The sequence below is a fragment of the Sorex fumeus genome, unplaced genomic scaffold, assembly GCF_029834395.1.
Source record: "Sorex fumeus unplaced genomic scaffold, SorFum_2.1 ptg000265l, whole genome shotgun sequence".
Taxonomy (NCBI): Eukaryota; Metazoa; Chordata; class Mammalia; order Eulipotyphla; family Soricidae; genus Sorex; species Sorex fumeus.
Genome location: NW_026606322.1, coordinates 31,543,483 through 31,561,196, shown reverse-complemented (window position 1 = coordinate 31,561,196; position 17,714 = coordinate 31,543,483). Strand labels below are relative to the sequence as shown.

The window sequence follows — 17,714 nt, the reverse complement described above, 5'->3', positions numbered from 1 at the left end:
TGGGCTGAGAGGTCCCACCGCAATTAAATTTAGCAGGTGGTGCAAGTAATACACCTCTGAAAGTACTAGCATTATAGGAACGGAGTTAAGCGCATCTCAGGGCTGAAGTGATAGTACAGTGGGGAGGGTGTTTTGCCTTGCATGCAGCCAACCCGGTTCGATCCCTAGCAGACCCTTTGGTCCCCCAAGCATCACCAGGAGTAATTCCTGAGAGCAGAGCCAGGAGTAATCCCTGAGCATCGTTGGGTGTGACACCCCCACCCCCCCAAAAAAAATCTCAAATGCCTCCTGGACTCTACAACGGTTGTCCTGAAACTTTCTCTAGATTGGGGCGAAATGTCTGGGAGGGGATCCTTCTCTCCCTGCAGAAGGTCGCTGTAAGAAACTCCTGTGCTTATCCACCACCTGCCTGCCAGTCTCCTGAGCCTCATCTTCATTTGTCCTCCTCCTCCACATGAATGTCTATTATATTTTATTATTGTCATGTGGATTGCCTCAAATAAATCATATTGTAGCTGAACGTGGTGGCTTCCTATGTGAAATTAAAGTCATAAGTGAAGCCTCTCCACTCAGGTGAAAGTTAGCGCTCTTGAAAATTTGTACTTCATCTTACCGCAGGCCTTTTTATCTGTGGAAAAGATTTACTGGGACACACCGCACTCATTTCAGTATATCCTGTTTTGATGGCTGTTCTCTTGATCTCTCAATAAACAGAGTAGTCGTGACTGAGGGCCCATGGTTCCGAAAGCTTAAGTTACACATTATCTGTTATTTTAGAGAAAAAAAAATGTATGCTGTCCCTCATTCTACAGAAAAGGCTGTGGCTACATTTTACTAAGGTTTGCTTTGTGAGTGCTGAAACTGCTGAATCCACTCCTCCACACTGCATTTGGTGCTCAGCTTCTCAGATGTGTGTGAAGGGACAGAAGCCAGGATGCCACCAGGGGTCTAATGAAGGAAAAGGGGACCAGCAGTGATCAGCAGTTTCTTCTTACCCACAGTCACTTTTTTGTATATGGAGATCAGGGAAATGTAGAAGACTAATAGGAAGAATAACCTGGTATGAGACGCATACAGAGAGAGGGAGGGAGAGAGAGAGAGAGAGAGAGAGAGAGAGAGAGAGAGAGAGAGAGAGAGAGAGAGAGAGAGAGAGAGAGAGAAACAGACAGAGAGAAAGAAAGAAAGAGAAAGAGAGAGAGATGGGGGAGGGACCTTTTCTCTAGGGTATATCTACATTTTCACTTCTAGAGGACAGAATTTTGCCTGGTAGTACTTAGTGATTGAATTTTGTCCTTGGAGACAGGCTCAATGCTCCCACTGACTTCGACGGGAGTAATGGGCCATTTGGTCCCACCAACATCTGTGCTCGCTCCAGACTATTTAACAAACTCCTAAACAAATCCCAATAAAGTGCTCTTAATGGGTACTTAATTCTGGTGTCAGGTTGGGCGGTGTAGTATACACCTAAATCCTTTTTTTTTTCCTTTTCTTCAGGTTTACTGTTTTTATGTCTTCTTATGACTTGATAATAACTTGTAACCAAAGTCCTGAGTCACGCATTATTAAATCCATTCAAAGTCAAAAGATGTCTGCTTTTATTGATCTCAGATTACCTATTTACTCTCTGGGTTCTAATTTAATGGTTCAATTGATTATTCATTTATATTTTTAATGTCTTTTTGGGCAAAACAATTTTAACATGCGTCATCTCTGATTTAACAGGCAACATACAAATTCATGTCAGGTTTTCAATTTTAGTAAGTATTTATTGAACAACTGAGGTCAGGTAAACATAATAGGCATTAAAAGGAGATTTCAGTTTCTTGTAAAAGATGATAGAAATGATACTTTAATTTTTCTCTTATGAAAAGTGGCTGCCATTTTTAGGTGCTTACCTAAAATCAAAAGAATGGAAAAGGTGACAAATTTTGTGTCATCCTTTCTGTCTGAATATGATTTGAAATATATAGCAATTCTGCCTACACTCTCTTAAATTAAAGGCAGAAGTTTCAATATTACTTATTGGTTTGTTTTCCTTTTAGATGGCCTTGCTATTCCAGAGATCATAGAAAAATGTTGAGAGATAATTATACTACAGAGGACACACATAATGAGAAATATTATTTTATGAGCTCGCTTATTTCTCTTTCATGAGGTAAGCAACATGGACTATCTGACTACACTTACTTTTACAATATAATACTCACTCTCAAAGCTATTTAAATTTGGTAATATGTTTTTCCTTCATAGCAAGCAGGTGAAATGCTAAAAATATATCTGCCTGTACCTTATCCTTCCCAGTAAGACTATTTTGAATATAATATTTATGAATTGTGTATATTCAGTCATCACCTATTTTTCCTTCTTTCTAAAATAAGATGAGGCATAAGAAAATACATAAATGCATTATTCCAACAAGAGCAGTCACTTTTTTTATCTGACAGTTAAAAACAGAATCAGGAAACAGAGGAAGTTCATGTTAAGTGCTTGTGTTTAATGAAAAGGATGTTGAAAAATAAAACGCTATAAAAATTTTTAACATGTCTTGCTTTATTCATATTCATTAGTAATTTTATAAGCCTTATTACCAAGTGTGTAGATCAAACAAAAGGCTAACCTTAATTCTTTTTTTTTTTTGTCACATGAGGTTGTGCTCAGGGATTACTCATGACTATAATCAAGAATCACTCCTGGTGGGACTTAGAGGAACATATGTGGTTTTGGTACTCAAACCCAGGTCAACTGCATCCACAGCAAGGGCCTAATATGCTCTACTATCTTTTTGGCCTTAATATTAAAAAATGTATCAGAAAATAAATTGCACTATGATTGTAAGAAATCACTATTTTCCTGTGTCAGCACTGCTTTCAGTAAAATCACAAATAAGATAAAAAGACAATTTTCAGACATTCATAATATCTCACACATAAGCACATGATCTAATGCTTATGCTTGCAAAGTGTTATTGAGCTCTAACTCAAAAAACTCTTAAGAATGTTTGAATGTGATCATGAAGCATAAGGGAGTTAACTGCCTTGACAGTTCGAAGGATCATCCAAAGTGAGGAGGGAGCCTCAACAATGAGGAGTTGGCAGGGATGTGGGACTCTTCATCACAGCTGCTGTGAGAGCAGAGCAAGTATACAAAAGAAACTTTCTCTACCAAATCCTTTGCATTAGAATGACTTGAACTTTATTGTGTGGGCAATGGAGAATCACTGTCAGAATTCCAGCTGCATGACAATACTCCCAAACTTCACCTAATCTCAAAATGTAAGCAGACATCAGCAAAACAACAAACAAACAAAACCAAAAATACCCCCAAACTTTAAGTAAAGTGTCTTGTGAGAGGAGGGGGCTTATCCTTCACCATAAAACAAAGGGGCAAATACAATTAACAAAAGAGATATACAATAAACTTAAGGGTTCAATCCTGAAAGTCCTTGACCCATATTCTGTGGAAGGGTCAATAGTATGTGGGCAGCTTCTAACTGGGTTCTTATACTTCATCCTATGTTAAGAACCTTTCTAGACAGATATTCACATAATTAAATATAATCAATTAAGCTAATTGATCAATATCTCCCTCTCACTGCAAAAGCCTGGCAAGCTACCTGTGACGTATTCGATATGCCAAACACAGTAACAACAAATCTCATAATGTTACTGGGCCCCCTCGAGCAAATCGATGAACAAAGGGAGGACAGTGCTACAGTGATCAATAAATAATTAATTAGAGGATCATTTTCAACCTGTTCCATAGATTCGTGGTCAAAGTCTTTATAAAGTTGGTTATGTGACATAATACCTTTAATTCTAGTGAAAAAAATAATCTTCCTAACTTTAATAATGGCAGTATCATTAGGCAGCTCAGATAGAGAAGGGACCGCCAAGCAAAGGATGCTTGGAGAGCCTGCTCAGGATGGGAGATGTGTGGACCAAACATGATGGCCACTTAATACCTGTATTGCAAACTACAACATATATATATATATATATATATATATATATATATATATAGAGAGAGAGAGAGAGAGAGAGAGAGAGCAAAAGGGAATGAGTCTGCCGGAGGTGGGGGGTGGGGATACTGGGATCACTGGTGGTGGAGAATGGGTGATGGTGGAAGGATGGGTACTCATTCATTGTATGACTGAAACGTAAGCATGAAACTTTGTAAGTCTGTAACTGTACCTCATAGTGATACATTAAAAATAATAATCACTGTCACTGTCACTGTCCTTTTGTTGTTCGTCAATTTGCTTGAGTGGGCCCAGTAACATTGTAAGACTTCTTGTTACTGTGTTTGGCATATCAAATATGAAATATAATAATAATAAAAGAATAAAGAAAAAAGAGATACCAAAAGGAAGTGGAATACATTATACTTAGCAGCTCTAAACTGGACTATGTCACTAACTTCCGTCAAATATAATTTTCATTTATTCAACCAAATGGGATGAATGTCCAGGCGTGGCTACGGGGGGGCTGGACCAGAAGCCCAGTATGGGTCGCATACCTGTGCTGTCTTCATACACCACCGTCACTGTTTTCCACTTGTAATAAAGGACCAGATCCAGGACAGCCCTGCTGATAGCCGCATAATCCGGATAGAGGTTGATGTAAAAGAAGTCTTTATTGTCCACCGAGGGGTGTTTCCAGCGGGTCTGTATGTGTGGAACTTCCAGAGCATTGCAAATTGACTGCACAGCGCTGACCGAGGAGCTATGGGAGGGGCCAAAGAGAGCGGCCACCCCAAGAGCCAGCTGATCACATGCTGATGGTCAAACAGAGGGAGTGGGCATAGAAAGAGGGCAGGGAAGAGAGGGAGAGAGAGAGAGAGAAAGAGTTCTGTGAATTTAATCTCTCCTTTCGTGATTTCTACTTTTTATTTTCATGGTTTTAAATCTATTTTTATTTTATCAATTCTCTAGCTGTATGGGGAGAGCCGTTTACTTCATCACCCATCACTCCCCCCCCAGTCTTTCTGAGATGCTAAAATATTAAGAGATGGGAATATAGAACTGATTAGTGCCACATTGCAGAGCCAACGCCCTACAAATCCAAACAAGCTCGTCTCACTTCTCTGCCTTGAATATGGTGGAATCAAAATTCCTTGTTGGGTGAGGGGGTACCCAGAGCATTCAGAGCTCTCCACCATTTGCCAAGTAGACATCATGAGAATGAAAGTCTGGCATATGGCAGGATAGCAATGAAGATATTAATGTCATCTGAATTTAGAAGACTCTGGGAAACTGCTGAGATTTTTACTTTCAAGAGGAAGTTTCAGATTATTGAAAAATTACAGCATGATATTTGTAAGCGATAGATACATAGTTGATTGTAGACTAATAGAACACATGGTTTAAAGAAAACTTGGAAGACTTTTGGTCCAATGCAACTAATATAGACCAGGAAGCAAGTCAATGTGAATAAACAATGGTAGAATCCAAAGAAGAAGCTCATGGTCCATCTCTACACACGACCTCAATATCAATCCAAACGTAGCTAAACAAAATCAAGTTTATATGCATGCGAAATTTAACATAACATCTATTTGTTATGTAACAGTCATGTTGCTTTAATTTATCATTATATACACTTTTAGAATACTTAAAATTATAAAGAAAAATAGTAATTGAAAAATCATATTGCACTGGGATGCTACATATTCATATTTCAGTGTTCCAATTTATTTAAAAAGTGTCTAATAATGAGACATTTTAATACATTGCTTTCATCACATGACACGAAATTTAACACTAAAAGCATACCCTTTTGTCTAAGTAATTACAACTTCAAATTATGTTTTTAGTGTCTGTAGAATATTTCATTTCAAGGAGTTGTTATGATTTATTTATTTATCCCTATAACGTCGAGCATTTTATATGCTCCTAATTTTTGGACATTGTAAGTAATATTGTGGTACTTATCTAAGTTCTTATCTTGATTCTGAATTTTATCTCACATTCTTAAATTCCCCACTAGTATTAAAATATAGACATTTTTAAGTTACTTTGTATATATTAACAAACTAATTTCTATGGAAATTGAAACAGATCATCTTTGCAATCACGTAAAATAGGATTCACTCATTTTTTTGTTAGCTAAAACATATATTGGCATTTAATATAGGTTTAAGAGGATCTCAAGCTCATATTTTAATGCAGTTTAAAGGAATTTGAAACTACTGAGAAATAATGAACTGTAGAATTAAATAACAGCAGAATTTATAAGTGTGAAGGCGTTAATTTCATAATAATGGTAAGTAAAAATACTATATGACTTTTTCATATTGATCTGATGTGTTTGATAGGAAAATAGAACTTTGAGGACTATATTTCTAATGTCTACAGTACAACAAATGTTGACAGTAATTCAAATTGAAATATTTCTCTGTATTGTTGGCACTGATTACCTCATAATATATAAAGATATGTAATTTTCTGCATTACGTGCTGTAAACATAAATTGCCATTGCCACAGAAGATCATGTTTTTACTGTGTTTTCATTGGTTAGCAAGGTAAGAGCATGGAGTTTATATGAACTGTCAATTCATCTAGCATGGACAACGGATTGCAATTTCTGCTAATATTTTGCTGAGATGTTAATATTATGTGACAGAAAATCAATTCTTTTGATTTCCAGAAAATTACCAGTTTATAGAAAATTTAAGGGTGTTTAATTTACAAGTATGGACAGTACTTCAGCTCACACACACATACGCACACACACAAAATGAAAACAAAACACCTTTCCATTTATATGTGGGTTGAAGAATCATGATTACATATAGTTGGCTTCATAAGGAATTTGCTCAATAATGTGTTTGTGTCTGTGATAGAGAGATAGAGAGATTGAGAAAGATCTAATCCATAGAGAAAATTTGTATGATGATGCCTTGAGACTTGATAGTGTAAAATGTTTTGGTATTTATTCATAGTTAACTCTGACCAATATCATATCTGGAACACTCAATGCTTAAAAAGAAATATTTTGTTTGATTATTTTGGGACCACATTCGGCAGTGCTCAGGGCTTATTCCTGTTGCACACTCAGGAATCACTCCTGGCAAGCTCAGGGGACCATTTGTGGTGCCATGGATTGAACCTGAGTCAGCTGCATGCAAGGCAAATGTCTTGCCCATTCTACTCTCTTTGGTCCGGAAAAAATATTTTTATACTAAACTAAGGTCATATCATAGGAAAAATGTAAATTTATTCACTTTGCATCTGTGCTTCTAAAAAAACAAACTTTATATTTTGCTTGAGAAGAGCACAATGAATTTAGAAGAGTTCAAGTAAATATATCTTACGAACTTAATGAACTCAGTTCATTCTATGTAAAAATAGTACTGGAAATAAGCATCAATATACTGCTAATTGTATTCCATTTATTTGTTTGATGGGGAAAAATTCTCTTGTGAGGAAAATGTCTCTTCTATGCTGGGATGATGAGCAGACTTTATGTGCATCTAGATAGATAGATTAGATTTTAAGAACTCATTTCCTGTTCAGTAACAACAACAACAACAAAAAGAGACTCAATGTAGAGATTTTCTTGTAGACTTCATCTTCTCGTTTCTATGATCTGGTGAACAGGAATTCTTTTAAAAGAAGATCTGAGCTGCTAAGTCGACCTAGTAGTTTACAACCTGTTAAAATTCAGGGTGTGAGTTATGTGTGTCGTGGGCATTTCCACATGCTCGGTGGCTGTGACCTTCTCCAAAGTTTTATTTGACTGTACTGTACAATTTCATGGTGGTATCTCAGCTTCAGAAAGGAAAAACAGATCAGGCTTGACATTTTCCATTCACCGCTGAACCAGTTAATAATAGGGTGGCGGGCACTGAAGGGGAAGCTAATCAGAAAGACCCAGAAAACAGAACCAGGCAGCATCCATTAGGATAGTTCATAGAGTACTGGACAGTGACACGGAAGACAGACATTTCCTGCAACCCATCTTCACAGAGATGTCCACTTTGAAAAAAGGGCAGCTAGCAAAAGGTGACTTGCAGAGCAGACAGATCACCCAAAAATGCTTTTAAAACTCTGAAAATAGTTACCTTTCCGGGAGGCTTCAAAACTATCAAAAAGGCTAATTTTCTGGATGTCATAGGTTAATGTGGTGTTAGGCATCAAAGTTCGATTTCTGTTAATGCTGGTGACTGCAAACTTGAATGCTAATTCTTCCACATTAACAGGTTCATTCTCCACAGTTTCAAAAATCCCTCCTGCAGAGGCAAAAGAGACGCGTGAGAACTTTAACGACATTCTTCATTTGTACTAAAAATATGTGTAAATAAATAGATATAAGTTACTATGTGTGCTTGGCATTCCAAACCCAGTATTGTTCTGAATAATACCTCTCAGATGACAAATGTATGCCCAAATATGTATTACTGTATGAAATAAAACTGATAATATGATAGAGAGTGATAGCCTCTATCTTGGGCATGAATCATACCGCGGCTGACATAAGCAAAATTTGAATTGCATCCAGGAAGGACTGTCTTTCTTTATAATGAAAACTATTTTTTAAATTTGTAAGCAGTTATTCTAATCTAGACTCTTGAGAAACCGTGCAAAAAAGGTGATTGCAGTCAAAATTACATATATGTATATATAGATATTACACATATTGTGTATGTATGCATATATATTTTTTCATGTTCTAGAATTCTGGAATCACATTCTAGTACTTTGAAAGTGCATAAACAGTTTGAAAGACCTGTTTTTTTTTGTTTTGTTTTTGCTTCACTGTTTTCAATAAGTTGCCACATAGAAAACGTGTACCCTAACTGTGGAGAAATATCATCTATTGAGAAAGAACACATATAATAAGCCTCTGATATCTTAAACATGAGGATTTCGTCCATCTTCGGTATCAATGAAATATATTAGTGCTTAAATTCTTATCAAATAGATCAGCTCTGACTTTGACATATTGATGTTCATAGCAGTAGATTAAGTTTTTCTTAACTGTACATATTTAACTGTAAAGTTCTCTAAGAACTATCCTGGGATTATTAATTCAAAAAGGATGTACAGTAATAGCTCTTTTAGTGGACCTCTACTAGTCTAATCTTTGATTGACCAATACTCTTCATGTCCTTTAAAAAAACATGCTAACTGGTGTCTATGTTGATTAATACTTGCAATCAGCAGACTGATATTTATTTGTTCTCATAATTGAGCTATTATTTAATGGAGATCAGTTGTAGGTCTTGCCTATGTTTGAGCAACTTTAAATTGCTTATAACTTGAAATTGCAAAAATATAAAAGAAGAAAATAAACACCATTGACACTGGTATTATTTATTCTTTCTTATAAAGAAAGAGAACTCTCAAGTGGCAGAGTCTAGTTCAAAGAAAATCACTTCGATCTTACTTTGAGAGAATGCTAAAGGAATATACATCCCTTATTTGTGAACCAAAATCAAACCACTATTTTGTTTCGGGGGCCTCACACACCTGGCTGTACTTAGAGCTTACTCTTGGCTCTGTGCTCAGGGGTCACATCTGGCAGTGATTGGGGGACTCTGCAGTGTTGGGGGTAGAACCCAGGTCAGTCACATGCAAGGTAAACCTCTTAACCTCTTCACTATTGATTCAGCCCTGTAATTTGAAAAAAGTTTTGAGCAATTTTCTGCTAAACTCACTTCTTCTATCAAATAACCAACTGCAGTGTCAGAGGGTCCTTCTGGAATTGTCGCTGCCTTTTATAAACTCAATAGGAGATGTTTTCTGAAAAATCAGAATTGAACACTGGATGAGCACAGTGTGATCATGTGAACCATTACCTATTAATTTACAGTAGACATTTGACATTTATTCTGAAATTGATTTTTGGGGAAAATGTATTTTCAAGTCACTTTGCATTTTTCTTTTGTCAGATAAGAGTCACTAGGTCCTTTGGGAAGACTTGCAGGTTGACTCTGAATTATTAGTGGGTGGTCAACACTAGGTGGTCAGTTCCTGTAACAGATATTAGATCACCTAAAGATGGATGTCATGGCACCATCAAGCAGAGCCATTATTGGAATAATATGACTTAAGTTCAGACATAAGTTCAACTGGAGTTAATGCTTTCAGGATGAATATTAGCATTTGTTTACCTATCCTTCCCAAGTACTAAGTTGGAATTCTCATGAGAGAGATGGTACCATATTAGGAATCAGCAAGCATCCTTTGAAGACCCAAATATCTTATGTCACTCAATCTATATAGGAAGAAATTCAATAATTACTTTATATATGATTCCATTCCTTTGTGGATAGCAGACTGACAAAGGGGATCCAATATCCGAAATGAAATCAGAACTTCTGAAGTTTGTATCTCTATTCATCTATTTTCTATTTGAGAATTTGTAGGTACCAGAAGTAAAGGTAGTAGTTCTTTCATTATTCATATTTTATTTACTAATCATAACATTCTTGGTAAGTACTTATTTTCACTCAGAAATCATTACTGGATCAGGAGACCATATGGAGTGCATAGGATTGAACCTGGGTTGGATGCATACAAGGCAAGCGCCTTACCTATTGTACTTTATCTCTCTCTGGCTCCAGTAGTATAACATTTTTATAAATGTAAAGTGAACCAAGTGACGATACATATTTTTTAAAGCATATTCGAAGTGATGGTTGAGCTTCCCTCCCCACCCCGAGCAGAGCCCCGGCAGCCGAAGACCTCCAGAAGCCACAACCATGCTGAGACCATTCTGCACACGCATGAAGGTACTGGCAGAGGAACAAAGGCATATAGGTCCCGGGGCTGAGATCTCCAAGCCTGCTCAGATCAGGGCTGAGCATCCTCCACCCAGATCCTCCAAATTCCAGTAAGCAGGGGTCACACCCACCAACTGCCACCCCCCCCCCCCACGGCACTGTGTAATCCCATCAACAGCCAAGACCCAGAGATTATAAAACCCAGCTCCCAGAAGTGCATGGCCGCAAATGCAGCCATGCGACATCTTATTATCTCATTCTTACTTTGGATAACCTGGCAGGCTACCAAATGTAACCTGACTACACAGCAGAGTCTGGCAAACTCCCCGTGGCATACCCAATATGCCAAATACTAGTAACAATGACGAGTCTCATTCTCCTAACCCTGAAAGAGCCTTGAATATGGCACTTTTTAAAATCTCAGGGCTAGGGCAAAGGAGACATTACTAGCGCCTGCTCGAGGCAATCGACAAACAACAGGATGATCGTGATCATGATCGTGATTCAAAGTGACAGTCTTGTATTCTTGTCTGTGACAAACTTGAGTGTTTGGTCTTTTCCACACAACATACAGACACACAAACACATACAATCTCTCTCTCTCTCTCTCTCTCTCTCTCTCTCTCTCTCTCTCTCTCACATCAAGTTATTCTTGATGCCCTTTATCTCTAAATGAGGGCTAATAATGCTGCCTTGCTGGGAGAATTGCTGTGCAAAGGAAATGATATGATTCAGTGAAAGTGCTCAGAAAAATTAATCACTCTCCAGTTTCCCAGAAATAAGTTATTACACATGAATAATGAGAACTTATAAAGAGGAACTGCCAATTGCAGAATTTCTTACTCACATCAAAGTTGTTCCTTTGGTAGACAGTTGTCTTTTACCCAAAGCTGCATGTACCTGGCTTTAAGAGAATTATGTATTTTATGATGGACTCACAGAGTGTCAATAAACTTTGGGGGCATTTTTTCTTTCATCCCTTCACCAAACAAACATCATAAATTGTATCATTAGCTCACTTCCAGTTCACCACACTTTTTTTTTTCTCTAAGAGGGCTGCTTATAAATACAACCCCCAAAACCTAGAGTAAATGAAGTATACGGCGGCCATGGAATTACCAAGAAGGTAAACTACCAAGAACAGGAGGAAACATCCACGGGCTCTCCACCTCACATTGCACAAACTTGTCCTCCTTTTTCTCAAAGAATAAGAGAGTACGAGTAGAGAGATACAGCCCTAGAATTTTAAAAAATGGAATTTAATATTGTTGTTTACATGTGTGGTTGGGCTTGTCAATGAGACATTTCAAGTCTTCAGACTTTGCCTGTGGTGGTGAACTTCTGGCTTCAGTCCTGAGGTTACACAGGTTTCTCAGGAGGAACCCCCTATTGTGGCTCCATTAAAGTTTTTACCTGCTGTCTTCGCCCCCACCCCTCCCACTACCAGTTTTATTTTTTTTTTAAAAAGTGGATCCTTGTAAGATACAACTACAAAGGCTTCATGATTGGGTTTCAGTCAGACAATGTTCCAACACCCATCTTTCCAGCAATGTGCATTTACCACTACCAATATCCCCTGTATATATCCTGCCCTCCTTTCTGTAACCCCTCACAGCCTGGCTCTATAGCAGGAACTTCCCCCCCACACACCCACCTCTCTCTCTCTCTCTCTCTCTCTCTCTCTCTCTCTCTCTCTCTCTCTCTCTCTCTCTCTCTCTCGGTATTATGGTTTGCAGTACATATACTAAGAGGTCACCAAGTTTGGTCCTTTACCACTTCCGGCACACATCTTCCATCCAGAACGATCCCTCCAACCATCATTGTCATAATGGTCCCTTCTCTTTCCCAACTGCCCTCTTCCCCAGCCCTTGAGGCAAACTGTCTTCCCATCTCTCACCTTGACCTTCCTTTTCCCCCTCCCTTCTAAGGCTAATGACTTCTCCTCCCCTTTCTTCTTTATCCTTTAGTCTTTCTCTTCTCTTTTTCTCATTCTCCTTTTTTTCTTCTCTCTCTGCTTTATCTAAATCCCTTTCTATCATTACTCTTTCTTCTCTCTGTCTTATCCTTTTTTTTTTGTTTTCCCTAGTGATCACTTTCTCTCTTTACTCTCTTTTTTGTCATTTCTCTCTTCCCTTCCTCCTCCCAGCCCTTCTTACTCCTTCCCTGGTCCATTATCTCTTCTCTTCTCAAGTTGGAACCCACATAACTGATGGATGAATCAGGTTCAAAGGTGGGTGTTGGGGAGAATAAAGAAGTCCCTTCTATCCCCCTATTCCCCTTCCTTTTCTGAAATTCACAAGCCAAGTCAGTGGATGAGGGAAAAAGTTGGAATTTGTTTCCCAGTTAGGAACCAAATGAAGGTGATGAACCAGCGTTATTGCAACTTTTGAGAAGTAGAGCATAGCAGATGGGGTACAGGAGGGTGAGAAGTCTCCAAATCCACGTGCTTGGATTTTCAATGCGTACTTTCTTCATTTACAGTCACACCTCATCTGAAGTATGAGAAGTGTTGCACATAGATTTTAATAAAATCATTTTTCCTATTTTCTATTTTGAGAAAATATTTTCTATTTTCTATTACGTAAATCAGGTTGAGTGAACACAGATCACATCACCGATCTTTATAAATGGGATCTATGCCCATGCTCTGGCATAATTTTAAAACTCAAAAATAGATCTCGGTGATAGAGTGGTATTATAGCTGCTAAGGTGCTTGCCTTGCATGGGGTCACTAAACCTGGGTTTGATTTTCAGCATCCCATATGAACACCTCCCTTCTGCCCACCATGAGTAATCCCTGGGTATGGAGCCAGGATTAAGTCCTGAGCACAGCCTTGTGTGGCCCAAAGAACAAACAAACCAAAAATATATTCTAAAGGTGTGAAACTCAGAGATGGGATGACAAAGTTTCTTAAAGTGCTGTGGGCCCAGCAGTTACTACAGTTAATTCCCACCCTGTTGACTCCACTGCGTCCAAAAGGCAAAAGAGATTTGTTCTCAAACCTCAAGATCCCTGTGGACTCTGTTTTTTTTTCATTTTTGGAATTACTTGGATCTCATCATTCTTTTTTTTTAATTGAATCACCATGAGATATAGTTACAAGCTTTCATGTTTGACTTACAATCATACAATGCTCAAACACCCATCCCTCCACCCATCCACCAATGCACATTCCCCACCACCAATGTCCACAGTATACCCTCCCTTTCCCACCCTCCCACTGCATCCCTGGAAGACAACTTTCCCCATAATCTCTCTCTACTCTTGGGCATTATGGTTTGCCATACAGATACTGAAAGGCCATCACTTTTGTCCTTTATCTATTTTCAGCACACATTTCTGATCCCGAGTGATCCCTCCAATCATCATTGGCTTAGTGATCCCTTCTCTATTCCAGCTGCCTTCTTCCTGGATCATGAAGTAGGCTTCCAACTACGGGGCAATATTCCTGGCCCTTGTGTCTACTATCCTTGGGTGTCAGTCTAATGTTATGTTATTTTGTACTCCACAAATGAGTGCAGTCCTATGTCTGTCCTTCTCTTCTTGGCTCATTTCACTTAGCATGATACTCTCCATGTCTATCCACTTATAAGCAAATTTCATGACTTAGTTCTCCTCATTCATGTTTCTTCCCGATGTTTCCTTTGGGGAATGACATGCTCACCTTGGCCATCCTTCCATGGTATTATTCCAGACTATTACTTATCTGAAGAAGACTGATACTCAGGATGAATAAATCATATTTTAAATCTCTCCGAGATTTGATATAGATGAAATTAGGTAAGAGTTGGAGAGCCTTTACTCTAGATCTTAGAATAAATGATGCAACAAGCCAAGAATTTGTTTGTGGATGTTATCATGAAGTGGGGGTATTTTTGCAAGCGAGAAAGACACGCATTGTGGAAGGGTAAGAGGTAGAATGATATGTACTAAATTCTTGTGTCACTAGCAAACTTGTTTTTACTGGGTCCTAAATCAATGGCATTATTTATAGCATTTGGGAGTGGGATATAATGATTGGGAAGAAGTTATTAGATTATGATGGTTAGAGCTTTCAAGACGGGCTCAATGCCATTATTAGAAGAGGACAAGAGTTAGTCTCCTATTTCTGTGCCATTTGAGAACTGAAAAGAAGAGATATAATACAAGCCATAAAGTGAATCCACATAAGATACAAGATCTGATGACACCTGGATGTTGGACTTCCTTGCTTCTGGAACTGTGAAAAAGAAATGTTTGATGTTTATTTATTTATTTTAAAATATTTTTATTGAGGTACTTTGTAAATAAATTTACTAAGTTATTCATAGCACCCAACTTTACAATCAGCCATGATCAAATTCCATGTGTATAGTTTTTCTGACCTCAGATCTTAATCTCATCACACCAGTATCAGAGATCACTCCTGCCTGAGCTCTGGGGCTATATAGGATGCCAGGGACTGAACCCAGATCAGCCGCATTGCAAGGCAAACATGTGACTGTTTGACTCCATGTTTGTTGTTTAAATCTGTGATATTTGTTATAGCAGCCAGAGTTTACCAAGACACATGTTACTATATTTATTTAATTCTACCTCAACGTCTTCAAAATTTAGAACATGGTCAATTTTGACTGAAATAACTTTAATGCATACATTTTTCCCAAAAATATTCTGTTTATGGCAGTTATATAACATAAGTAGAGAGAAGTTCACACAAACTCTCACACAATTTCAGGTGGTAGTGTTTCATTGCCATGGCACTTCTCTGTCTATGTTAAGTAGGCAGTTATGCCAATGACAATAGAGGCAGCAGTCTTTTGAGACCACATGGACACAAAGGAAGTCACAGGTGGCCAAGATCTACATAGGAAGTAGATTTCCTCCTATGGATAACAGTGGTGGGGAAAGAGAGTCCAGCAGGAACTTGGGGTTTCTGTCACATAATTCCATATAGAATTCTTAGAATATTGTTCATAATCACAAGCCCTATTTTTCTTGGGTAACAACATGCAAAAGTTAATACTTAAGTGAAGATTAAATGATGTGTTGTTTATAACACCGCCTAAAGTAAACCCAGCACTACGGTTTCCAGTCTTTCCTGGACTCTAGAATCAGAGTGTTCTGGATGGAGGTCCTAATATAAATCTAGCACCCCTGCTTAATTTTATTTAAAGATTCTGTATTGAAAAACCTGCTTCCTAATATATTCTTTTAAATCACTACCTCAAACAAACACCTATTTAACCCAGGGTGCACAACCCAATTTAATTCAGTGTACCAAATATTTCATGGGCATTTCTTTGGAGTAAATACTGACATTTACTGAGGAAAGCTGTGTTTAGCCTTGACAAAAGAGAAGTAGACAGCTCTCACTTTTCATGGAGCAGGAAGATGACATAATCATTCATTCCATGCAAGAATAGCATAGGGGAAATTAAAGTCCTCTTTCTAAGTCTAAATCTCAAATAATAGATATTTTGTTTTTGCCTTTCATTCCCAATCCCTCTAGATGGAGACAGTGCTAGATAATGCATGGAATATAAGAAATTTACTTCTTATTCCTTAAAGGAATATTAAAAAGACAATGTTCTATTGTGTCAAGGAATGCAATTCATGTGATAATAGGAAAAAGTAAATAAAATAACATTCAATCTCGTTCCTATAAAAAGAATGAAATGTTTTAGCTAAATTATCTTCTAATAGTGAGTGTATTATAATAATAAAGTTTTTATAAATGCAGTAAAATTCTGCCTCCAAATATATGTATTTTTTACTTCAACTGGTGGTTAAATTTGTCATGTCTGTCACTATTTTCATTGATTCTATTCACTGGAGAACTCATTTACTTATTTATTTATTCAATAATATATTAATTCATTTATTTATCAAATTTCTAGTTCCTATGAAAAAGACACAGCTCTAGATACTATCCAGGATATAGTCATAGAGAAAAATTAGCATTTATTTATATTTATACATTTATAGTCACAAATTTATTAGGGGATATGATAAATGGCTCAGGCAAGTGAAGAGATGTATAAGGCTGTCTTTGGGAAAGTCAGCAGTGCCATGCACTTATGTTCCTGGGCAGTTGGAATGGCTTGCTCTTGTGATATATATATGGGCCGGAGCAATAGCACAGTGGGTAGGGCATTTGCCTTGCACATGGCAGATCCAGGTTCAATTCCTCTATACCTCTCAGAGAACCTGGCAAGTTACCGAGAGTATCCCACCTGTACAGCAGAGCTTGGCAAGCTTCCCTTGGTGGATTCGATATGCCAAAAAAAGTAATAACAAGTCTCACAATGGAGATGTTACTGGTTCCCGCTCAAGCAAATTGATGAACAATGGGACGATGGTGCTACAGGACAGTGCAGTGATATATATATATATATATATATATATATATATATATATATATATATCCTGTTACTCGTCAATTTGCTTGAGCAGGCACCAGTAACGTCTCCATTTGGCCCTGTCACGTGCTAGGGTAGCCCAATGGCTCTTGCTCGCTCCAGGAACATGAAGAGTCTCAAACCAATAGTTCAGGGTCTTGACGAAGAAGTCTAATCCTCTAATAAATTTGTGACTATAAATGTTTCCCTGAGTTTTTTGAGCTGCTCTCACAATTGGTGGAGCTCAAAGGGGAAGAGGTATGATAAACCTCCAATTTGTAGCTATGTTGGTGATCTAGAGCCCTAGTACTAGTGATTCACTTCTGGAATGAGGTGGCAATATCCTGGGATTAGATTCTGACTCTCAGGGATCTGTGGCTATCTTTGGTGAGAGGAGGCCACAGATGAGCTACACTATAGGATATCCTGTTGGTATCACAGAGAATCGCTTCATGTGGGACATATACTGCTTCAAGCTGTGGTAGCAGCCTGAGAGTCAGGGAGAAACGTAGGATTTTCCAAGTGAGTTAAGAATTAAATGTTAAGACTGGACTGGATGGAGGGAGGGAACAAAAGCAAGAGTGCAAATAGGGTTACTTGAAGTGAT

At 37.9% G+C, this 17,714-nt stretch overlaps 1 protein-coding gene across 4 annotated transcripts in view; it reads right to left on the bottom strand.

The window, feature by feature from the left end:
• GRIK1 (glutamate ionotropic receptor kainate type subunit 1) overlaps window positions 1-17,714 on the bottom strand; it is a 489,681-nt gene that overhangs the window by 155,427 nt on the left and 316,540 nt on the right. For all 4 annotated transcript variants that reach the window (XM_056109201.1, XM_056109204.1, XM_056109202.1 and 1 more), the window contains exons 2-3: window positions 8,063-8,230; window positions 4,516-4,773 (exon numbers count right to left, since the gene is read on the bottom strand). In XM_056109201.1, the coding sequence (XP_055965176.1) occupies window positions 4,516-4,773; window positions 8,063-8,230 (426 nt within the window). The remainder of the gene's footprint in view (window positions 1-4,515; window positions 4,774-8,062; window positions 8,231-17,714) is intronic.